At 48.4% G+C, this 23009-nt stretch overlaps 4 protein-coding genes across 4 annotated transcripts; all 4 read left to right on the top strand.

Moving 5' to 3' along the window:
- The first annotated feature begins 129 nt into the window (after positions 1 to 129).
- On the top strand, positions 130 to 2727 carry LOC147150878 (lecithin retinol acyltransferase-like). Its single transcript, XM_086017528.1, has 2 exons — positions 130 to 1359; positions 2454 to 2727. Exons 1-2 carry the CDS (start codon positions 760 to 762, stop codon positions 2604 to 2606), a joined length of 753 nt encoding a protein of 250 aa, XP_085873654.1. The 5' UTR covers positions 130 to 759; the 3' UTR covers positions 2607 to 2727.
- Positions 2728 to 8313: 5586 nt separating this feature from the next.
- npy2rl (neuropeptide Y receptor Y2, like) lies at positions 8314 to 14785 on the top strand. The gene is made up of 6 exons (XM_086016142.1): positions 8314 to 8456; positions 10403 to 10820; positions 10883 to 11015; positions 11497 to 11662; positions 11749 to 11902; positions 13399 to 14785. The coding sequence occupies exons 2-6, from the start codon at positions 10665 to 10667 to the stop codon at positions 13987 to 13989; spliced, it is 1200 nt and encodes a 399-aa protein (XP_085872268.1). The 5' UTR covers positions 8314 to 8456; positions 10403 to 10664; the 3' UTR covers positions 13990 to 14785.
- A 14-nt stretch (positions 14786 to 14799) lies between these two features.
- fga (fibrinogen alpha chain) lies at positions 14800 to 19331 on the top strand. Its single transcript, XM_086016117.1, has 8 exons — positions 14800 to 14960; positions 15037 to 15141; positions 15305 to 15488; positions 15577 to 15722; positions 15797 to 15895; positions 16072 to 16215; positions 16722 to 17286; positions 18627 to 19331. The coding sequence occupies exons 1-8, from the start codon at positions 14904 to 14906 to the stop codon at positions 19253 to 19255; spliced, it is 1929 nt and encodes a 642-aa protein (XP_085872243.1). The 5' UTR covers positions 14800 to 14903; the 3' UTR covers positions 19256 to 19331.
- Positions 19332 to 19484: 153 nt separating this feature from the next.
- Positions 19485 to 22948, top strand: LOC147150875 (fibrinogen alpha chain). The gene is made up of 4 exons (XM_086016208.1): positions 19485 to 20257; positions 20439 to 20622; positions 21509 to 21654; positions 22377 to 22948. The coding sequence occupies exons 2-4, from the start codon at positions 20565 to 20567 to the stop codon at positions 22689 to 22691; spliced, it is 519 nt and encodes a 172-aa protein (XP_085872334.1). The 5' UTR covers positions 19485 to 20257; positions 20439 to 20564; the 3' UTR covers positions 22692 to 22948.
- Positions 22949 to 23009: the final 61 nt, after the last annotated feature.

Here is a 23009-nt window from a genome sequence, read left to right as displayed (position 1 = left end):
GTCTGGGAGACGGCCTTTTACGACCTTTAACCTCTCTGATGTTGTGTGTGTCGGCTTCATGCGAAGTCTGGGGACGAGTTGGCCCGCTGCTGCCTACTTAGCCTACTAGCTTAGCGGGATGGCCACCGCACATCTGGCCGGCGTTAGTGTCACACACGCACACACACGCACACACACACACACACACGCTGCTTGTCTGTCAACATGTGGAGTGTTGTCCCGTCAACACACACATGGGGGTGGTGGCTTAATGATGTGTGTGTGGGGGGGAGAACTTGTGTGTGAGCAAAAGCGAGAAGCCATTTGGTGGTTTGGAAGCAGTGATGTCAGCTTTGCTGCAAAACACTCACTTTATTTCCCTTCATACTTTTTGCGTGCGCATGTGTGTTCGTGTGTGGAAAGTTTCAGGAGAATGAAAACAAAGTGCTCTTTCTTTATGTGTGCTGTATGACTCCTCCCCCTTACTTCCTCTCACGTCCGATTCCTGTGCTTTTATTGGGTAGCCAACTCTCGTGTGTGTGTGTGTGTGCGCGCGTGTTTGTGTTAAACCATCCAGGTGGTATTTCGTGGTGATGCTTCGCTTTAAGTTCCACATTAAAGTAACCATACTAATAACGAACCTACATCACGCCGCCCCCTATTGGAGGCGGCGTGATGTAGCATCCTCACTTTCCATTTTTTTGGGTGGTAAAGTCAACACATTTACACCCCAAAACGTTGGTTGTTTGTCACGCCCATCTGGTCCCGCCCCTGGTGCCAATGTGCCCGGGCCCATTCGGAGCATCAGGCGCGTGTCGTCATGGTGGTCGCGCTCACCTTCCTGCCGGACAAAGTGCTGCTCTTCTCCTTCACGTCATGCTGGACGCGCTCGCCTTTCTGCTGGACAAAGTGGTGTTCTTCGTGACGTGCGCGCACCCGCCACCGCCGCCCCCTGAGCGCGAGCGCGTCTACCGGCGCGGCGACTTGCTGGAGGTGCCGCGCACGCTCTTCACGCACTTCGGCATCTACCTGGGTCCCGGCCGTGTGGCGCACCTCATCCCGGACATCCTCCCCGCAGTCACGTCGGACTCGCGCCACCTCCGCCGTAAGGTGACCAACACGCGCCTGCTGCTCGGCGTGCTCTTCAAGCGCGCGAGCGTGCGCGTGGACACTGTGGAGGACTTCGCGTATGGCGCGAGCGTGCAGCTCAACTCGCACGCCATGGAGAGCGCCCGACGCGGTCCCCCAGACGCCGAGGAGGCAGCGCGGCGGGCGGAGCGCCTGCTCGGCAGCGTCCCCTACAGCCTGCTGTGGAACAACTGCGAGCATTTCGTCACGTGGTGCCGCTACGGAGCCGCGCGCAGCCTGCAGACAGAACAGGTTAGAATCGGGGGCCGGGGCTACGGTCACTCTTTTCATGTTTTTGCATCACTGCTCTAGTATTTGATGATTGTCGTTGAGAACAGGCAAAAGTCTTGATCCGGTTGCCCAAGTTAGCCGATGTCCATGAATGTCATTTTTATCAAAACAGTGGTTCTCAAGCCTTTTTTTGCACCAAGTTTCACCTAAATTAAAAAAAATACATAGTACTTTTTTTTTAAACCACTTTCAAACTTTGAATGTGTTTTCGTTAAAAGTTCAGTACAACTTTACTTAACAAATGTACATTACTGGATAGATAAAGTGTTTTGACTACTGTATTTAACATGCATATTTTTGAAAATTACATTGAATGATTCTTTTGCTCGGCGGCACAGTGATCGACTGGTTTGCGCGACCGCTCACAGTTCAGAGGTCGTGGGTTCGATCCCGGCTCCGGCCTACCTGTGTGGTTTGCATGTTCTCCCCGTGCCTGCGTGGGTTTTCTCCGGGTGCTCCGGTTTCCTCCCACATTCCAAAAACATGCGTGGTAGGTTGATTGGACACTCCAAATTGCCCCTAGGTGTGATTGTGAGTGCGGATGTTTGTTTGTCTCTGTGTGCCCTGCGATTGGCTGGCAACCAATTCAGGGTGTCCCCAGCCTACTGCCCGAAGACAGCTGGGATAGGCTCCAGCACGCCCGCGACCCTTGTGGAGGATAAGCAGTATAGATAATGGGTGGATGGATTCTTTTGCTTACCACTAGAGGGAGCCCACGTACCGCTGAACATCTTTGTATTCATGGAGAGCTCCGTTAAAAAAAAAGAGTAATTACTTCTGAGAGGCTGACTTTAATAATAAAAATGGTTGTAGTGCTTTTTCACTTCTTTTTCAGTTTCTGTGCAAAAAGCTTGCTGGCAAGAACGATGTTTTACTGAACTTTAGAGTCACCTTGGGCATTTCGCCTTCTGGCTACTTACCTTTCACTGTTATTGTGTTTTAATTAAACAATTAAGACCGTTTGGTTCGTCATTTGAATGCGAAATGATCATTTGCTCCTCATATTTAGTTTCCTCCCGAAACCCTTTGTATTTATTTCTTGTTGTCTTTTTCAGTTCTGCCAGTGGTTGAAGTCACTGATCCGAGATCAGCGGAACTCGGTTGTAGCGGCTCTGCTGGGCTTGCTCTCCTTGGCCTGCCTGGGCGTGTCCTCCGGGGCCGCCCTGGCCGCCATCTTCATCCCCTTCACGTTGTGGATGGCCAGCTGACTGAACATCTCAAACCACCTGACATGATATTGCCAACTTTTCGCTGCAACCTTTCGTGCAGTTTTGTCACGGGACCGTAACGCTTTGAACTCATGTAAATAAACGATTCATTTGGAAAGGCCTCTTTCTATTTTTCATTTTGTCTTAGAGCATTCAGTATCTTATGTGTGTAGTAAAAGATGTGCCAGAGGATTTCAGTGTTGAAAGACTGTTTTAGTAGTATGTGAATGAAAAAAAGTCAAGGGTGTATGATTGAGCGCATTTTTTTCCCCAGCTGTGTGTGAGAGCATTTAAGTTGTGTGAGTAGACAATATTTTAGTAGTGTGTTAAGAGTGTTTCCGTTTTGTGTGAGTGAAAAAAAATATGTATGAAAGCTTTTCAGTATAGTGTGTGAACGAAAATGTTTTCCGCGGTGTGAGAGGGAACATTTTCAGCAGAGTGTCATTGTTTCAGTTGTGTGAGTGGAAAATGTCAGTATTGTGTGAGAGCATTGCAGAGTGAAAACATATTCAGTAGTGTGAGAACATTTTAGTAGTGTGTGTGAGCGGGAATGTTTTCAATTGTGTGTGTGTGGGTGTGTGAGACGATTCAGAAATGTGTGAGTGGGTTTCTTTTCCGAAGTTTGTGAGTGAATACAATTCATTAGTCTGTGTTTCAAATGTGTGTGAGCAAGAAATACAAGTAGGTGTGTGTCAGAGCATTCAAGTAGTTTGTGAGCGGAAAAGTTGTCAATAGTGTTAGAGGTGATTCGTTGCATGTGAGAATAAATGTTTTCAGTAGTGTGTGCATGAGAGGATGTTTCAGCAGTATGTGTGAGGGAAAACCATTAGCGCTGTGTGAGAATGTCTTAATAGTGTCTGTGTGGAACAAATGGCAGTGGTGGTGTGAGTGGATTTTTTTTCAGTACTGTGTGTGAGTGGAAACATTTTGAGCACTGTGTGAGAGCATTCCAGTATTGTGCAAGGGCAAATTCTATTAGTGTGTCTGTTTGTGAGAGATGTCATTAGTGTGTGAGTGGAAAATATCTGTTGTTTGTGTCGTGTTTCAATACCGTGTGTTAGCGAAAACAAAAAATGAAGACATTGAGAGAGCCTTTCAATATGTCCGATGAAAAAAATTCTGTCGTGTCGTGGCCTTTCAGTAGTGTGCGAGGTGTGTATATGAGATCTTCACTAGTGTGAGAAAAAGAAATCATGAGCATTAGAGAGCCTTTGAATCGTGTGCGAGTGCAAAGGTTTTCTGGCTGGTGTGAAATGGCGTTTCACGAGATAATGTTCTCAGTTGTGTGAGAGCGTTTTTTTCTAGCGTGTGCGTGTGTGAGCGACCCAAACGGAGTGGTGGTGCGTGAGAGAGCATTTCAATGAGGGGCGTGCGTGTGCATTGTGACCCCGGCGGCCCCTCGTGATGCTGCAGGTGCGTTCCTTGCAAACACAGAGGTGGGGGATGGAAGGTAATTGTTGTCATGGTTACCACGTATTGTTAGCGCCAGCGTTAGTCATTGTTGCGCCGGGAGTTGATTTTCCGGCCCGCCGTCTCCCAGGAGGGCCCGCGTGTCCGGAATGTCCCCGCCGGTGCGACCTTGGAACCCGGTGCCATTTCCTCAGTTGCGGCTGTCAGCCTGACCTTTAGCGAGGATGCCGTCGTGTGATTGGCTGCTGCTGTTCTTGCCCCTCCTCCTCCCTTTTGTCTTGGGCTGCGCCAGCGCGTGGCCGCGATTTGCCCTTTGTTGTCAGCCTTGACGAGGACGGGCGGCTGCCAGTCAAAAGCGCCATTCAGGTGCGGGGGAGGCGGCGCGGCAGGCAAAGCGGTTGGCGCATCCGCCTCGCATTCCTGGGCTCGAATCCCGTTTCCTCCCAACCGGCACACTTGTACATTGAGGACCCGTAACTTGTCCGTTTGGTGCGCATGGCTGTATCTGGAGTTTGTCTGTACGGGCTCCTCCAAAAGTATTGCAACGGCGAGCTCGAGTCCTTTGCTTTTGCTGTCAAGACATTTGGCTTTCCGATCAAAAGATGAACGTTCGAAAGGTTGGGAAATTTGGTTGTGTGAAAGAACTCAGGACAGAGCAGCTTTTGGTTTGAAGCTACCCACCTTTTCACCTCTTCTGGAGGTGAAATGCATGTTCTTTTGGGTTAGGCTCCAGGGATTGACCTTTCACTTTTACCCCATGATGAAGTCATTTGTTGTGTTTTGGGTCATTGTCTTGTTGCTTGATGAAGATTCTCCCGATGATTGAATAAAGTTCACTCCGTCTCTTATTTATAATTGAAATCGTTGCTTCTTTTATCCCAGACAGGTTCGTCGGTTGTCATTGACCTGACGCGTTTTGGCGGCAGACTTTTGCCTTTTTCAGAGTCAGGTAAACGACAACCTAAAAACCCGTTTGAAAGATAAAAGTACCAACAATTTGCTTTTTTTTTTGGTCATTTTCCAGACAAACTGCTTTTGTAGACATCAGAATTCCTTCCGCTGCTGCCGTCACGAGTTGCATCAACAATAAAGCTGTCGCAAAGAGGATATATGCCATAGCACGAGATGTAAACAAACCGCTCATCAACCAACGAATTGGGAAGGTCATATTGGATTTTGCAAAGAAGAGCCCAAAAAGTTTTGGAACCAAGTTTTGTGGACCGCCGAGACCAAGGTGAACCTCTTCCGAAATGACGGGACGGCCAAAGTGTGGAGAAAGAAAGGATCCAAAACACACAAGATCATCTGCGAAGCATCTCTTGGGCTTGCACGGCTGCTTCTGAAGCGGGCTCACCAGTCGTCATCGGTGATGTCACTCATGACGGTGGCAGCAAAATGAATTCGAAAGCATTTTGTCTGGCAATTGACAGTAAAAAAAAAAAAACAGCATCCAAACTCATCGCCAGAAGCGTCATCGTGCGAGCAAGACAATGACCCAAAACACAACAGAGGCCTTCATCGAGGGGGGAAAAAGTGGAAGGGCTTCGACTGGCCGAGTCACCAGACCTTAACCCCATAGAGCATGCATGTTACCTCCCGAAAAGGAGACTGCAGGGGAAACCCCCACGAGAACTCAAAGTGGCTGCAGTGTCGGCCGGGAAAAAAAGCATTTCAGTTGAAGAACGCAACAGCCCGGTCAAGTCGCCGGCTCGCAGGCTCCACGCACTTATCGCAAGGAAGGCTGTTGCCACCAAAACGTGTTCGCTCGGAGTTCATTTCATAATAGCTGTCCCGATACTTTTGCACACTTGAAAAGTAGGTAGCTTCAAACAAAGAGAGGAGCCCTGCCCTGAGTTGTTTGACAAATTGAGATGCAAATGCCGTCAAATCAAAGCTGGAATCCTCAACCTTTGTGTGATATTCTTCTTTTGATGTGAAAGCCAAACGTCGCCAGCATGCAACAAAAACAAAGGAATGGAGCTCGCCTTTCCAAGACTTTAGCAAGGGACTTGCATGTGTGTGCAAGCACCGTAGAAAATGGCTGGCTGGATGTTTTTCACGCAAATTAACATCCTCTCCCTCCTACCTCCCCCCCCCCCCCCCTCTCGGCCTCCTTTGCGACTTTGCTCCCCGCCCCCAAGTTGCGTTCCCTTGGCGTCGGCCTTGACGCGGTGCCACCTTGACGTGACGTCAGCGCTGACATCAGGAGCCAGCGTGCGCTCCTTCACACACCTCCTCTGCGCGCTGTGGAACAGGGAAAGCGTGTGTGCGCTTGTGGGGGGAAAAGGAGGGGACCATCTCAAGAGACCATCATAATAGTCTATTTTTATTTTTCTGCTGGCAACCGACGACGCCAGTCAGCCGCCCGGGTAACAACCTTCTTGTTGCTAGTGCGGGGGCGGGCAAACTTTTGTGTACGTTTGATTTTTTTAAAAATAGACATGTAAGCCAGGTCATCTATAGATTAGGTTAAAAAAAAACCAAATATGGTCATACAAATATGTCGTCTTGTTTTTAAAATAATTGAATTGTAATTAACTAAGCAATTATATAGTAACATTTAAAAAATGGTACATTTTTACACATTTGTATTTGACTAATACTTTGTTTTATAATTAACAATAAGCCATTTAATGAATTACATAATTCCATAAATGGAAAAAAAAAAAAAAAGAATGATTGAGGTAATAAATACATTGCAACTTGTAGTAAAGTAAGAAAATTTACAGAAAAAAATGCTAAATTAACCCAGCAAATTTTACAGGAAAAACTGGTATTAAAAAACAGGATTACAAGTAATGAAATTAGGAATATATTACTTCATTTAAAATAAATTATCTGTAAAATTTGACCTGGATAATTTTTTGGGTCAGCCCACCACACACCGATCAGCGCGCCTGAACACCGCTAATTAGCTGTGGCTGAAAAAGCAAAGCGTTAAGAGTCTCTGTCACCAAAATCTGGAGCCTCAAAACACATAACAACACTTCGCCAGGGATACCGGCCTGAGTTGTCACAGTATTTTTTCGCAATTCCAATTCAGTCGCGTCGGTCGGCTTGCTCTGTGTGCATATTTTGCCTTGACTTGACATCTTTCATTTGGGTTGGATTTGAGTTTTCACAGCGTACTCTTGATAATGTAATGCACTTCCATTTTGCAGTCAGCGTCTTCACCGGAATCTTGCGGTCCCAAAAGGAGGCGCTGGAGAGCTTGGCTGCGTCGTCTTCATCGCTGATGGATCGGCAAAACATCAAACAGGTGTGTTTAAATGTCGAAGAAGAATGTTAGATAAGATGAGGAAAAACTTTAAACTTCTCCTCCCAGTTGACTGCTTCAGTAAACAGAGCGACTCCGCCAAGCCTTTACCTTGGCCCTGCGCCATGCCCTTGTATGGTCGCGCCAGCAAAATGGGATACGTGAGCGGTGGCGACGACTTTTCCTCCTAGAGCTGCATACTTAAAAATTGAAAAAAATGTAAGGGCGACTCAAATTTTTCAACTTGAATTCATTCAACACCAAAACCAATCCTCACGCAATTATAAATTGTTTGTGTACTGTACATATTGATAGATGGATATAAATAGAATATAAACATTCAGAGAAGCGAGAGAAAAAAAATCCGCTAAACCCGGCCAATTTTCTGAGGGGGGTCGGGCGGGGGTGTTTGAACGTCATTATTTTTTTCTTATCTCGTAATATGTTAAATTGGCTGTCCGATGAATTGGTTTGGCCACTAATCTTAATGAAACGCGGTGCACTTTGATCCTCGCTAAGCAGCTTTTCTTTTGTAGCATTAGCGCCGGTAGCGAGCTAGCTAGCCAGCTAGCTAGCCAGCTAGCTTCTTTGTGTGTTGTGCCGTATTGACAGGCTGACGTGGGCGGGATATTCCTTTGGGATGTTCTGTTGGGGAAGCTGGATCACCAGACCCCCTCTCGCCCCTGTGCTCCTATTTATTTATTTATTTGCGTTTCATCCATTCATTTTCTCTTTTTGCTGCCACTGGGGCCTTTGTGTGATAGGCGGCGGGGGGGACAAGCCAATCGCAATTATTTTGTATTTCTGATTTTGTGTTTTTTTTTTTTTTTTTTTTTTTTTTTTACTCATGCGGTCATGATTTGGTATCGTCATGACAATGCCTCCTGCCACCTCCCCGCCCGCCTGCTCACTTTGATTTGATCTTCCTCCTCCGTCATCTTGCTCCTCGCATTCACAAGCACACCCCGCCTCCGCAATGTGACGCTCCCCTGTCTCCCTTGCCTCTTCTCCTTCTTTGCCGCCTCCTCGCATTCGCGCAGTGATGCAACGTGCTCCTCTTACTGTATGTGACGCGGTGATGGATGATTTGGAAAAGTAAACAATAAGGCTTCTTTTTTGGTTGGTTTGTTTGTTTGTTCGGACGGCCGAGGACTTTTGGAGGCCGGAGCACGGAGACGCCGCCGGTCAGTGTGTTGACCTTTTAATATATCTTTCGAATAATATTCGTACAAATCAACTATTCAAGTGTCACTTTTATTTTCGGGGGATGATGCCAGAGGCTGGTGTCAGTCATTTCTTGGACAAGTATGCCTGCCATAATGAATGAATGATTTACATACATGCGTACAGACAAGTAAGTAATAAAGAGTACATGTAAATGTAAATGAATACATGATTATTGTGTTAATGACTCACTCGCAGCCAGCCAGCCATTTGAGAGCATGCTGACATTTTCAAGAGCCACAGGATATTGTGTTCAATGATTGTATAATCTACCAAATGAAAGAATAGACTCTTTCCTTTCACCGGGGGAAAGTTGGATTCTGCCTTTTTCTGTTTCTTTTTAGTTTGTAATCAGCAGTGGACAAAAGGTAGGTTGCACCAATTGCAGCCGCTTCTCTCACAAACCGTGCTGAGCTGACGCCTCCAAAATGGGGGCGTCCAATGTCATCTACTTGAGGTTGTGCATCAGTTAAAAATGTTTCCAAGTTTGAAATTTACAGTGGAGCGGCATCAGGCGCTCCCCCCACCCACCCCCGTAGAAAAACGCAATTGACAAGCATACTTCTCGATGGCAGTGAAATGAATATCAGTGAACAACCATTAGGCTAAAACGACATACCTTTTGTACCATCTCCTAATCCTAAACATGTTCAACAAAACATGCCTCGCGAGATCAATCAAGATATATTTTGTTTGCCTTGACCCCCCCCCCCCCCCCCTCTGTCTACTGCCCCAAGACAGCTGGCACAGGCTCCAGCACGCCGGCAACCCTCGTGCAGAGACGCGCTTCAGGTCAGCGATCGATGCATTGGATGGGTCAAGAGCTAAGAGCTATGTCACTGCTTATTTCAGTTATGTCATTGTTGTGCAGTCTTTATTGATTTGCATAATTGAATGTGGCGTCCATCAAGGGGCTTTCGTCTTTCATCTCGGGGCATAGTGAGGGGAAAAAGGCTCAGTCGGGGACGCAGCGTTAGCTGACCGTGTCGTGCTGTATGTTTATTGTCTGTTTATTTGTTCGTGATTAGAACGGTCTTCCAAAACAGGGACAGACTCAAGTGGATTACTAACAACCCGATCTAATACAGAAAGTGCGCGTGTGTCCATGCAGAAAACTGCACAAACAATCCCTAATCAGGTCATTTATGACTGCATTTTTGTTCTTTCCTGACCTATTTTTCAAACAGAGAGAGCGAGAGATGTGTATATCCTCATATACATATACAGTATACATATTTATGCATCAAAGCTGCAACTAAAGATTATTTTATTAATAATTCATCCGTCCATTATTTTGTTGATAAATTGGATAAAAAAAAGTTTCAATTTCCATCCCTATAATTCAAAAACAGGACATAATTTCAAATGACAGTGCACGAAATGCACAAACATAAGTAAGAGGTACTTGTTAAGATTAGGGAATTTACAGTATTTCGCACATACGGGACTCGATAGTATTAGTCATAAAGTCAGCAAATTCTCTCGGCGAATTAATTCATACAATCAAAATCCACATTCAGTCTGCTTTCAGCGCTTTGGTTGTACGCATTTGACTTCTTCGGCGTTGCCATGTCGGGAAGCCACAATGTGACTTTGTGACGCCGTGATGTGACGACCTTAGCAATTGCAGTGGGGATCCTCAGGGCAGCATGCTAGGCCCCTGTTGCTTTGTTTACATTGTAAAAGCTGAACTGTGAAGCCTTGCGTCCAGGTGACAGCTGCGCCTCTCGCCACACGGGCTCCTCCAGATGAGAGTGAGCCAAAAATAGCGGAGGCGGGAAACATGTTGATGAATAAATCAGCGTCCGCTCACGCGTCGCTAACCGCCACGCGCTCCGTTGCTCTTCATCCCAAACATCACAATCAGCTGAAGTTCCTCACGTTTCCTTCTTCTTTCCTTCTGCAGGCAACGTGCGATGGGCCTGCCAAGCCTTTTGCCGTCGGATTTCCACTGTGTGAGAGAGGGCAGACGCGAAATGATTGAGCATCCAAGACACAGAATTGGACTTTAGACTTGTGGGTGTGGACAGCCGTCTGCGACTGGATATTGGAGATATACAACTGGATGTGGGACACACGCGATTAGGCAAAAGTGCGTGATTGGATCAACGCGCATTTTTTGGGACGACTGCGATTGGCCCTCCAACGCGTGCGACTGGACCAACGACATGGACTGGGTCAACGTCAGTCAGGACCCAGCCCTGGGCGGGGCCGCAAACGTCAGTTACCACGACGACTACGACGATTTTGCGGCCGAAGCGGAGCACCTGGGCTTCCAGGGCGCCACCTTTCCCGAAGACCCCGTCCGACTGCTCGGCGTGCAGGTGAGTGACGGATCGATGTCCCGACTGGCCTGCCGCCAACTGCCGTGTCTCGCTCCTGACAGGTGGTCTTGATCGCGGCCTACAGCGCCATCATCCTGCTGGGGCTTGTGGGTAATTCTCTGGTCATCTATGTCATCTACCGCTTCAAGACGCTGCGCACCGTCACCAACTTCTTCATTGCCAACTTGGCTGTCGGTATGTATGTATCTAAATAAATATATATATATATATATATATATATATATATATATATGTATGTATATATATATTAGTATGTTGTGTGTGTTTTTCATTTTGTTTTGTTACCAAAAATGAAAATGTTTTTTCAATTTTAGTTTTATTTCATTATGTTTCGTTAACCTTGAATGGGGTTCGTGTAAAAAAATACTTTTACATTTCAACATATATTTTGTTCGAAGAAGAACAAGTTGATTCATGTTGTGAATGAGCAATATGACATCGCTGCAATCAAATTCCAGGTTTTAATGGGCCGAAAGCGGAGGTAGGGAGGAGTCATTTGTCGACTGTTTTGTTAACTGGCCACCAATCCCCATATGCACTTTTTTTTCAATGGTACAACTTGATGATGTTGCCGACCCCCAAGCTACGGCCGTCCGGCCGGCGGACGGCGGTTCAAATGTCCCGTTTCCTTCAAATGCCACTTCCTGTGCCTTAGCCGACCTGCTGGTGAACGCGCTGTGCCTCCCGTTCACGTTGGTCTACACGCTGCAGGGTGAGTGGCAGTTCGGCAGCGTCCTTTGCTTCCTGGTGCCCTTCGCCCAGGGCCTCGCCGTCCACGTCTCCACTCTGACCCTCAACGTCATTGCCCTGGACCGCCACAGGTTGGTAGGCGGGCGGGCGGGGGGTGGTCGCGTGCGTCTCCGAGGCCCGGGGGCTGATGTGTGACAGCCGGTCGCCGTGGTTACAGGTGCATCATTCACCACCTGGAGACCAGGATGCGGAAGGACACGTGCTACAGGGTCATCGCACTCACGTGGCTGCTGAGCGCCGCGCTGGCCAGCCCCCTCGCCATCTTCCGAGAGTACGGATCTTTCACCTTCACACCGGAACACAGCATCCAGGTGGAGAACGCCGCCTACTTCCCAGAGATGGGCACTCGAATCATTGTGACTTGGACTTGATGCGCTGTTTTGATGACTTGTGTCTGACAAAAAACGAAAGACTTTAGCTTCCACTTGGGCTTGAAATGTAAAGACTTGCTGGAGACTTGAAGGTTAAGACATTGAGACTTATTTGAGACTAAGGTCAAGACTTGAAATTTGCCAGAGACATTGAGATTTAAGACTTGAGACTTACTTCAGACTGAAACATTAAAAGTCTTGAGAGTTACTTGAGACTTGAATGTTCAGGCTTGAGACGTTAAGTTTAGGACAACACTGACCTGAGACTTGAAATTTAAGACCTAAGACCTGTTTAAGACTTGAGATTTAAGATTTGAGACAACGCTGACTTGAGACTTGAAATTTAAGACCTAAGACTTGCTTAAGACTTGAGATTTAAGACTTGAGACTTACTTCAGACTGAAACATTAAAAGTCTTGAGAGTTACTTGAGACTTGAATGTTCAGGCTTGAGACGTTAAGTTTAAGACAACACTGACCTGAGACTTGAAATTTAAGACCTAAGACCTGTTTAAGACTTGAGATTTAAGATTTGAGACAACGCTGACTTGAGACTTGAAATTTAAGACCTAAGACTTGCTTAAGACTTGAGATTTAAGACTTGAGACTTACTTCAGACTCAAACATTAAAAGTCTTGAGAGTTACTTGAGACTTGAATGTTCAGGCTTGAGACGTTAAGTTTAAGACAACACTGACTTGAGACTTGAAATTTAAGACCTAAGACCTGTTTAAGACTTGAGATTTAAGATTTGAGACAACGCTGACTTGAGACTTGAAATTTAAGACCCTAAGACTTGCTTAAGACTTGAGATTTAAGACTTGAGACTTACTTCAGACTGAAACATTAGAAGTCTTGAGAGTTACTTGAGACTTGAATGTTCAGGCTTGAGACGTTAAGTTTAAGACAACACTGACTTGAGACTTGAAATTTAAGACCTAAGACTTGCTTAAGACTTGAGATTTAAGATTTGAGACTTGAAGCTTGAGACTTGAGACTTACTTGTGAGAATTGCTCTAGACCCAAAGATTTAGGCTTAAGATCGACTTGATGGTTAAACTTGAGACTTGCTTGAGGCCCGGAACTTACTTGATACTTGAAATTTAAGACTTGAGACTTGGAAGTTTTAAATTTGAGACTTGAAAGATGGGACTTGAAGTTTAAGACTTGAGCGAGACGTTGAAAGATGGGACTTGAAGTTTAAGACTTGAGCGAGACGTTGAAGACACGAGACTTGCTTGAAAGTTGTTCAGACTAGAGGGTTAATACTTGAGACTTACTTGGAGATGTATAGCTGTGGAAATATGAAGTGTAAGATATGAAATTGCTTGCAACTCGAAGGTGAAAACCTGAGATTGACTTGAGCCTTTCATGAACCCATCTCTGCTATTTCCTGTTTTGCCCGTGAAATAAACTTCCATTCCGGCCCTGCCTGCAGGTATGCACAGAGAAGTGGCCCGGCTCCAGCACGGACGGGACGGTGTACAGCGTCTCCATGTTGCTGCTGCAGTACTTCCTCCCGCTCGCCATCATTACGTTTGCCTACGCCCGCATCTGGTCCAAGCTGCGAGGTCACGTCAGCCCGGCGGAGGGCGGCGGCGGCGGCGGAGGCGACGGCGACGGCGGCGCGTCCGCAGGCTCGGAGCGCCACCGCCGCCGCCGCAAGACCACCAAAATGCTGGTGACCATGGTGGCGGTGTTCGCCGTCAGCTGGCTCCCCTACCACGCCTTCCAGCTGGCCATCGACATCGACAGCAGCGTGCTGGACATGCCGCACTTCCACCTGCTTTATACCCTCTCCCACGTGGTGGCCATGTGCTCCACCTTTGCCAACCCGCTGCTCTACGGGTGGATGAACCGCAACTACCGCGCCGCCTTCCTCGCCGCCTTCAAGCTCGGGCACGGCCGGTGCCGGCGCGGGCGCAAAGGCTCCGTCCACCGGGCGGACGGAGGAGACGGAGGGAGGACAAAGATGGCGGAGGGGCGGCCGGAAGTTGCGTCCGCCTGCCTCAACGCTACTGACGTGTGAACGTCAGCTTTCGTCCGTTTCGTTTCTTCACGGCGTCATCTACAGCCAAGGCCGGCTGACTTTGGGCAAGAGGCGGGCTTGATTGATGGTCGCACAGCAGGACCGAAAAACTACTCCAGGCACGGACCTTCATTCGCAGTTGTGTCGAGAAACTTCCTATTCATTGATTGTCTATTTTCTCTTTATTTGCTGCGGTTGTCACGGCTGAACTGCTTCCGAGTCTGCGTACGTCGACGTCCGATTTTTTTGGGGCGTGTCCACTCAAATGTCGGCCTCCTTGTGTTGCCATGTCGCCGGGGCTCAAGTGACTTCAACTGTTAGCGGTGAAACCATCTGTTGAACCAAACACGTTTCAAATTCGTCCTCACGTCAGCGTCTTTCCGTCCTCCGATTGCTCGGTCGCAGCGAAACACGTCTGTTAGCGATCTGCAAACATGAATACATTTAATGATAGGCATCTCTGTTATCTAGCATGTTTTTCCATTTGATCTTTTTGTCATGTTTTTTTTTTATATAAAAATATTCATTGTAAACTGTTCCAGCTGATAAATGTGGCACAGTTGCATGCTGCTATACTCTTTTTTTTTTTTCTGTTTTTTTTTTTGTACTGTATAAAATGTATGCTTTATATCAAGGCAACATGACAGTGGTGTTTTTTTTTAAGTTGTGTAAGTTCCCCCCTGAATGTTCCAAGCACCAAACATGATTTGTCACATTTACCGTTCGAGTGTCCACACGGCGGGATAGTACGGGTCCGTGTTTGTGTACAAAGTGCAGCCGCACGAAAGGTCGTCGCCCCCCGCCCCCCCCCCCCCCCCCCCCCGGACGCTTTGCTCAACCTTGTGTGTGAGTCACGAGTGTCGCGGGCGGCTTCATAACGGGCCAGCTTCGGCATCTTTGCAACATTTGACGAGATGGAACGAGCAAGTTTGCTGGCCTGCCTCGGCCTCGTGTGCGCCGCCGCCTCGCTGGTGAGACGACGGCCAAACGCTTTGTTTCGCTTGAACGGCAAGTGACATTAACTCCCAAAAATGAAAATGTCCACAGGCTAGCGCTCTGGACCCCAGGGGTGCGCGGCCCATCGTGCCCAACACCCGATCCGACAAGTGCGCCACCGAGAAGGAGTGGCCGTTCTGCACCGACGACGACTGGGTAATGTTTGGTTTTTTTTATTGTTGTGTCAAGTTAAAAAAATGCATTTTTTTTGTTTTTTTTTACCGCAGTAGTTGAATCAGTCCGACTCGTTCACTCTTTTAAGTCCCTGTACTTGTACTTAAGGAGAGTGCGTGAGTACTTTTTCCACCTCTGGCGCCAGGGTCCCAAGTGCCCGTCAGGCTGCAGGATCCAAGGTTTGATGGACCACCAAGATCACAGCCTTCTGAAGAAAATCGAGAAGATCCGCAATACGCTGCAGCAGAACCAACTGAGGCACCGCTCGGCCGATCAGGTGACCAAGCAAACCTACGACTTCCTGAAGGAGAAGCTCATCCTGAACTCCGGTTGGTCCTCGCGCACCTCCCCCAGAACCCCGCGCCCGCTCTGTCCGAGCGTGACTCCAGGCTGACTCGCCGCCCGTTCCTCCCGCAGGCCAAGACGCCCGCTACTACAACTTGGCGCAGAGCCTTCGCCAGAGGATCTCCGACATGAAGGTGAAGATCGACCGGCAGCTGCGGATCCTGGCGGCCCTCCGCGACCGGGTGACGGATCAGGTGGCCGACATGCAGAAGCTAGAGGTGAGCCTCGCTTCGTCAAGCCGAGGAGGAAATCGGGGGACGCCTTTCGATGGGTCCTGCTCTCTTCCCTCCAGGTGGACATCGACATCAAGTTGCGTTCCTGCAAAGGTTCCTGTGAGAAGTACTTTCAGCACCAGGTGGACCACGACAGCTACGTGCTTCTGGACAAACAGGTGAGCCGCTGTCCGACATACACCCAACATTTCCTCATCCTGAATTCTTTATCCCCCGCAAAGAGCTAACTAACACTATATCCGCATCATAAGGCTGTAAGGCGCACAAACCGCGAAGGGGAAGCGCAATGCCCATTGAATTGAAGCCAAAATATGACACAAGCTTTGTTTCCCAGATGAATCAGCTGCAGGCCCAGCCGGTGCAGAGCATCCAGTCCGTGCGCCAGCTGGAAGTGATGCAGAGCACGCCGCTCCAGGGCAGCATCTACAAGTCCAAGAGCGCCGTGACGGGAGAGGAACAGCAAGACGTCTTCCACGAGGTCAGGGCGCCTCACGACGCCGTCAGCGTACTTTCAAATGCGGCCGGTTGGCCAAAGCCCAGATTGACTGATTTCACATCCCACCACCAAACCGATGACGAGCTGGTCTCAATTGACTCGCAAATTGATATTCAGTGGCGGGTGAACCCGAACCTCATGCATTGCTGAATGTCTTCCCTGCCGGCTGTTTTCAAAGCCCTTTTCGAGCATTTTGACCTCTCGTAACCCACAAAATAATGTTTTAAATGAATTTAAACAATGAATTTAGCAAAAGTCAAACAATTTCTTTCGCCAGAAATAGGTCTGAGCGCAACACGGGCCGCTTTCACCACAAACGCCGCTTTCTGACCACAAAGCATGTTCAGAAGAACAGTGACTTTGACGCTCGTATTTTTCGGGGGGGCTTTGCGGCATCTCAAACTAGGCGACAACCGGCTGTTGGTCTCTCAGCACGGTAGTTGGGAGTCACCGGTCTGACAGATGCTCTCTTGTTCTCCGTCGGTCAGGTGAAATTGCTCCAGTTGATTCTCAAGGAGGAAGGTTCCAGCTCCTCCCCCGCGACCATCTCCAAAGTCCCAGGTACTTCAGTCTCTTCATCGAGCTCCGCCACAAGCTCTAGATCCATCACTGAGCTCTCGGGAGGCAGCAACGGAGACTTGTTTGGCAGCAACAGCAACTTTCAAGACGTGCCCCTCGCCAGTGCCGACTCGAGAGGTTGCATGACGTTGACCAAGACCATCACGGTGATGACCAAAGACGGCCCGGTGGAAAAGAAGGTGGAGACCACGGAGAGCAGTCCCGGCTGTCAGTTGTTGACCGGCACCAAGGGTGGGATGGGCTCCCTTTTTCCCGACCTGAGACACGTCTCCACCGACATCAAGACCGTTCACGTGGGCGGCGTCAAAGGAAGCCACTCGGACTCTAAAACCAGCTTCTCGCAGCCCTTTACGGAGGTGGGCTTTGACATGGGCAAGTTCTTTAGTGGCAATGTGGAAGACGACGTTCCGGCCGTGCACGCTCGCAGCGTGCTGAGCACGCACGCGGAACGCCAGAGCGATTACACGGGAACAGGTACCGCAACCTCCGACCTGGAGTGACGGCGCATTCTGCTAGCTTAGCGCCGTTAGCCCTCGTCACGGAATGCACTACTCACAGAAAGTTAGGAATGCGGCGGTCCTCATTTTAGCCGTACCGAGGAGATTAGGGGCATCCATCCATCCATCCATCGATTATCCTAATCGCTTATCCTCACAGTGAAGGGGGAAAAAAACGGTTGGCAAGATTCTCACTTTTATCTCAGAATTCTGACTTTATTCGGACTCCTAATTCTGACTCTAAAGTCAGATTTCTGACTTTAAAGTGAGAATCAATAAAGTTGTAATTCTGACTTTAAATTGTAATGTGAGAATTCTGAGATAAAAATGAGAATCCTGCCAATTTTTGGGGGGGTATTTCTTCACTGGCCCTAATCGTCTTTTGTAAAATTGACATCGTCCCAGATTATTTTTGATCATAAACACAGCAAAACTCACTAAAATAGCACCAAAAGCTCTGTGCTAGTGCCAAAGAACTACAGAATGATGAATTGATAAGGCTGGCCTAAGGGAATTCTTTGCGGTTTTGTCTGTACTTAAAGCGGAAGTCAATCCAAACCAATTTTTTTCAAGAATATGTTCCCAGCAGGCTTGTGGAATATGAGTTAAGCAGCAAAATGCAGTCGTTTTTCGCCATCTCTGGGGGCGGCCATTTTGTCACTTCTGTCGACTGAAAATGACATCACAACTGCTCGCAACGACCAATCGCGGCGGACCTGTTTTCTGAACCTGAGCCGCGATTGGTCGTTGTGAGCAGTTGTGATGTCATTTTCAGTCGACAGAAGTGACAAAATGGCCGCCCCCAGAGATGGCGAAAAACGACTGCATTAACACTTATTCCACAAATGCAATATTTATCAGAATGCCCTGTTTCAACTAGTGGGCTTGCATAGAACATGGTCATGAAAAAAAATGTTTGCGTTGACTCCCTTTGACATTGGACTTGCAAATGAAATTTATAAATATGCAGTGGCTGAAACAGTTAAGTTGAATTTGAGCTCTCCATTTTAGAATATCCAACCCGTGAACTTTTCCGCACTCAATTTCACAACAGGTGTTTGATCTACAAACATTTCCATTTTGATGCCTTTCTGTGACTCTTGCAGTCCCTGGAAATCTCCATGGATCAAACACCTCGTTCGAAAGCGGCAAGTTGGTCGAAAAAAAAGCAACGAGACACTGAGCGGCTCGGCAAACGTTTCGAGCTCAACAAACATCCCTAACTTTTTGAGAGTAGTCAACCAAGTTGTAATTCGTAGCGTTAGCATCCGTGTTGAACTTTTTGTGGACTTTGAAGAACCGAATGATGTGTTGCAGATTGCGTGGATATCTTTCACAAGCACACCCGCGGGGAAACGAGCGGCTTGTTTAACATCAAAGCCTCGGCCGCCGCCGACCCGGTGTCGGCGTACTGCCTCCAGGAGGGGCTGTTGGCCGGCTGGTTGTTAGTGCAGCAGCGAGAGAACGGCTTGCTCGACTTCAACCGAACTTGGGCCGAGTTCCGCGAAGGTTTCGGACGTGTGGACGCGCAGGGGAGGGGGGACGTGTGGCTCGGCAACCGCAATCTCCACTTGTTGACCAGCCAGGGTGAGACCCTGCTGAGGGTGGACATGCAGGACGGGGAGGGGGGCGTCACCACCGCAGAGTATATCATTAGTGTGGGTCCAGAGGCCGAGGGCTACCCGTTACATGTCTCGGGCTACAGCGGCACCGCGGGAGACGCCCTCGCAATGGCCGCCCCGGCCGCCGCGTCCCACAACGGGATGAAGTTCAGCACGTGGGACCGGGACAGCGACGCGGGGGCAGGAAACTGCGCGGCCAGCCACGGCGGGGGCTGGTGGTACAACGACTGCCAGTCGGCCAACCTCAACGATGGCGCCGGCGCAGTGTGGGCCGGTCGCCGCATGAAGAGTGTGCAAATGTTTGTGCGACCCGCAACATTGTGACCTTCCGTGTTGACATTAGCGTCTTGCTTCCCAAATGTTCAGCACTGAACGCAATCAAATAAAGTATGGACATTCACCTCGTCTGCTCTGTGTGTGTCTTTTAGTGGGATCCACTTGTGGTCCTGGGGCTCCGCACTGGTGAAAGATACACACACACACACACGCATACACACGCTGCTCACCAAACATTAGGGATGAGCCTAAAATGCTGTCCAACCTTCACAGGTTTCTCTCATGTTTTGAATGTGCATCCTGGGTGTCCTCATTGGTGAAGTTCACATAGTAGATGACGGTACTCATAAAAAAATGAGGGAGAAACCTAAAAGCCTCGCAGGTTTCCCTAAACTTTTAAATGAGCACGTCCAGCTGGTTCAGTCCTTTTTGCACAACGAACAAAATAAGGAGCTCAGGTGTTTGGTTTTTTTTCAATTGATTTATCTCTGAAGAAATCCACTTTGACAACTTTTCCGTCGCCGTATCCCGGCTGCAACCTGCAATCTCACCCCAGAACATTTGTAGCGTCCAGTTTACGGTATCATCGGGAAGGTTGCAACAGAGAGAGCGAGGAACTGGAAGAGTAACAGAAAGGCATAGAAGTAGACGTCCTCATAAATGGATTCAAGGCTCAGAGTTGTGTTGTGGAAAAGTACTGAAACATTGGACGGTTGGACATTCAAAAGTTTAGAGAAGAGTAAATCAAGTTGACCTCGACCGGTTGAAGTTGATTGTGAGTCGACCGTATAATTGCTTGGTAGCCGCGTCAACAGGAAGTTGCTTATTTGGTGCTTGCATTGGGCAAACAAATCCGTCGGTGTGTTCAAGTTGTATCGAAAAAAGCAAACAAACATGGCGTCCTTGGACCCTGCGCGCGGCTAACCACATATTTGCTCTGCGCCCACAGCATGCGCAGTCCAACATGGCCGCCAGCAGCCCGGCTTCTCCCCCCATCAACGACGCTGCCCCGCCCGCGCCGCCGTGCCGCCGTGTTCCCATGGCGACCGGGTAAGAACGGCGAACGTGTCTCGTTGGCCTTGAAGCCCATCGGATGTTGCAACATGACGTCACATTTACATCCGAACAAACAGCTCATTACGTCCCCTTCGACCAGGGCAGAGCGCGGTTGAGAAAACGGGAAATAGCTCCAATGAATATGAAATTGAGCTTTCTTCTTCTCTGCCGGCAGGGCAGGAAGTGTCCGTCCGGCTGCCGCCTGCAGGCCGTCCTCTCGCAGGCGGGCACGGACGCGGATAGGAAGCTGTACGAGTTCTGTAAGACTGCCAAGACGTTGGAGGCCTCGGTTGAAGAGTTCATGGCCAAGATCGCTAACGTCTACCGCCACCACCGGAGGGCCCTGGTCATCCAACACGGTAAAGCCAGCCGCAACTCTTCACTTGTTTTGTGCGGTGTCCAAGATCCTGCAGCTACTTTTCATAGCACTACTTTTGTACAAATCAGGGGTGTCAAACTCATTTCACATTGTGGGCCACATACGGCCGCGGTTTGGTGTAAAGAAGCACATTAGGAAAATGTTGACATTTAATGAGCATTCCTTTTACAAAACATTTCATGAAACATTTGTGCAATTTACTTTTATCATTCACCTATATGAGATGAGATGATACAAATACGTGAAATGTAATTTATTTGGGGAGATTTAATTTGGGGGGGCACAACATTTATTTGGGGGGGCCAGGCCCCCTCCTGTCCCTGCCTAGACCTGGCCCTGTCCTCACTTCAACATATTTCCTTGGCAACAAGATGCCATGAGACAACAAGTTAGTGGCAAGTCACTCATTTTGTCTACTGAACATAGTTCCTTGGCACCAATATGCCTGATGGTGGCAAAGCACTACTTTTGTCTAAGATAAGCTTCTCAGCTCATTTTAACATAGCTCCTTGGCACCAAAACATCACAAGGTGGCAACAAAGCACTACTTTTACATAAATGAAACTCCTCAACTCACATCCACATAGTTCCTTGGCACCAAGCTGCCACAAGATGGCACCAAAGAGATACAATCATCAAATCATTTTTCTTCATTGAAAAGAACTGAAATCTCATTCGTCCGTTCCAGCGTGTCCATATTTTTGGGGAACATGTTTCTGATCATAACAAAGTTACACTGTATGCAAACATAGTCAATGGAGACTTTAAAGTCCTATCTGGGTTTTGTTTTCTTTTTCTAAAGTGTATTTCCTGGAGTATTTGCATGTGCGTGCTGTCAAGTAAGCGCTATATTGTGTCCTCTGCAGTTTCGGAGCTGAAGTTCGTGCAAGATGCTTCTGAGCTGGCAAGGAACCTGACGTCGCTGCGGCAACGATCTTGGCGGCTGCAACAGCGGCTGGAGGAGCTGAATGAGCGCGTCCAGCGGCAGGTGGAAGAGCTGTGGAGAGCCGAGGTGAGGCGCCCCAAGGTCTTCAGGTCGGGGCACGCGCTGGCGTCGTGGCTCCTCGCCAACCGGGGGGCGGAGCCAATGGTGAGCCTGGGTGTGTGCACGGGCCCACCCAGATTGACAGACTGCCCACCAAATGAGATTTATGAAAAAAATATATACTTAAAAATTTTTAGTAAATTATTAAATTATTTTTGAATTTGTATTTTTTATTTTATTGAATATTAAGAATGGCGTTATTGTGGTTGTCTATGGAAGATCCGAACTTCATATTATTCAGTTGATCATTTTATTTGAATATACGCTGTGTCGGGCTCAGTGAGAGAAATATTCAGGCCCACCCTGATTTTTCCAGGCCAACCCATTAGCCACGTTCTGGCTCCGCCCCTGCTTGCCTAACTGCATGAACCCATATATCGTCGCTGTCCTGTGAAAAACAAGTACTGTATGTCCAATTTTTTTAATTTAAAAAAAAATTTCACGTTACAGGGATGTCCGTAACATGGAAAACCCATTAATGCAAAAAGAAAAAAGAAAAGAAAAAAAAAGAACCCTTACGCTAACCCTAACCCACGTTCTGGCTCCGCCCCTGTCGCCAACTCATTTGCTGTCGCCGCACAAGCCAAAATCAACCACCGCCTAGATTACAAAGTGGAATTACTCCAATTGTATGGCCGTTGATTGCATGATTACAAGCGCTGAGTTGGCATCCCCGCTCGCCTCGGCAGGTGGACGTGGACATGAAGCTGCGAGCGTGCGGGGGATCCTGCAGGGCGGCGCTGCCGTTCAGCGTCGACCGCGACGCCTACGGGACGCTGCGGGCCCATGCGGCCGAGTTGGACGGTCGGAGAAGCAAGCAGGCCCCACCCCCACGAGATATGGCGCAACTCAAACTACGGCCTGCGCTTGTGGGCCCGCCCCCGTCCAAAGCGTACAAGCGGATCCCGGCGGTGCGTAGCCAACTGCTCACTCAGTTTGAGGACATTGGGCAAAATCAGCTCTTTGTGGAGAAGCCCGAGAATGGCCAAGCCCAAGAATCTTAGCACTTCTACAACATACACGACCGGCAATATTATCATTATTATTATTGTATAGCTCAGTGTTTATACGCAGTGACATGTACTGGAGCATTTCAACATCATGAACAAGTAACAGCACCATTGTCTTCGATGACGTCAAAGTGCAACCACCGACCACACCACAAGCCAGCAACCCATCTTAGCAAACTTAGCTTTGTTATTGCAGAGGTACTGTGACGCAATGATGTAAATCTTGTGATGAATAAATTCCAGCAATGGCCTCTGACCGTCTTAACTAGTCCAATAATTGACACGCGACTGAACGGTGAAGGCGCCGAGGCC

Source organism: Filicampus tigris, chromosome 2 (genome assembly GCF_054856515.1).
Source record: "Filicampus tigris isolate MCC_2025a chromosome 2, RoL_Ftig_1.0, whole genome shotgun sequence".
Taxonomy (NCBI): domain Eukaryota; kingdom Metazoa; phylum Chordata; class Actinopteri; order Syngnathiformes; family Syngnathidae; genus Filicampus; species Filicampus tigris.
This window is presented reverse-complemented; position numbering and strand designations above follow the sequence as displayed.

What these genes read in the sequence shown, in the direction of transcription:
- npy2rl (XM_086016142.1), top strand. Translation starts at nt 10,665, where the DNA reads ATGGACTGGGTCAACGTCAGTCAGGACCCAGCCCTGGGCGGGGCCGCA. An exon ending in CATTGCCAACTTGGCTGTCG is followed by an intron (nt 11,016 to 11,496) that starts GTATGTATGTAT and finishes CCTGTGCCTTAG; the next exon opens with CCGACCTGCTGGTGAACGCG. An exon ending in CACCGGAACACAGCATCCAG is followed by an intron (nt 11,903 to 13,398) that starts GTGGAGAACGCC and finishes CCCTGCCTGCAG; the next exon opens with GTATGCACAGAGAAGTGGCC.
- LOC147150875 (XM_086016208.1), top strand. Translation starts at nt 20,565, where the DNA reads ATGGCCAAGATCGCTAACGTCTACCGCCACCACCGGAGGGCCCTGGTC. An exon ending in GGCCCTGGTCATCCAACACG is followed by an intron (nt 20,623 to 21,508) that starts GTAAAGCCAGCC and finishes TGTCCTCTGCAG; the next exon opens with TTTCGGAGCTGAAGTTCGTG. An exon ending in AAGAGCTGTGGAGAGCCGAG is followed by an intron (nt 21,655 to 22,376) that starts GTGAGGCGCCCC and finishes TCGCCTCGGCAG; the next exon opens with GTGGACGTGGACATGAAGCT.
- LOC147150878 (XM_086017528.1), top strand. Translation starts at nt 760, where the DNA reads ATGTGCCCGGGCCCATTCGGAGCATCAGGCGCGTGTCGTCATGGTGGT. An exon ending in GCAGCCTGCAGACAGAACAG is followed by an intron (nt 1,360 to 2,453) that starts GTTAGAATCGGG and finishes TGTCTTTTTCAG; the next exon opens with TTCTGCCAGTGGTTGAAGTC.
- fga (XM_086016117.1), top strand. Translation starts at nt 14,904, where the DNA reads ATGGAACGAGCAAGTTTGCTGGCCTGCCTCGGCCTCGTGTGCGCCGCC. An exon ending in CCGACATGCAGAAGCTAGAG is followed by an intron (nt 15,723 to 15,796) that starts GTGAGCCTCGCT and finishes TCTTCCCTCCAG; the next exon opens with GTGGACATCGACATCAAGTT. An exon ending in GAGCGATTACACGGGAACAG is followed by an intron (nt 17,287 to 18,626) that starts GTACCGCAACCT and finishes GATGTGTTGCAG; the next exon opens with ATTGCGTGGATATCTTTCAC.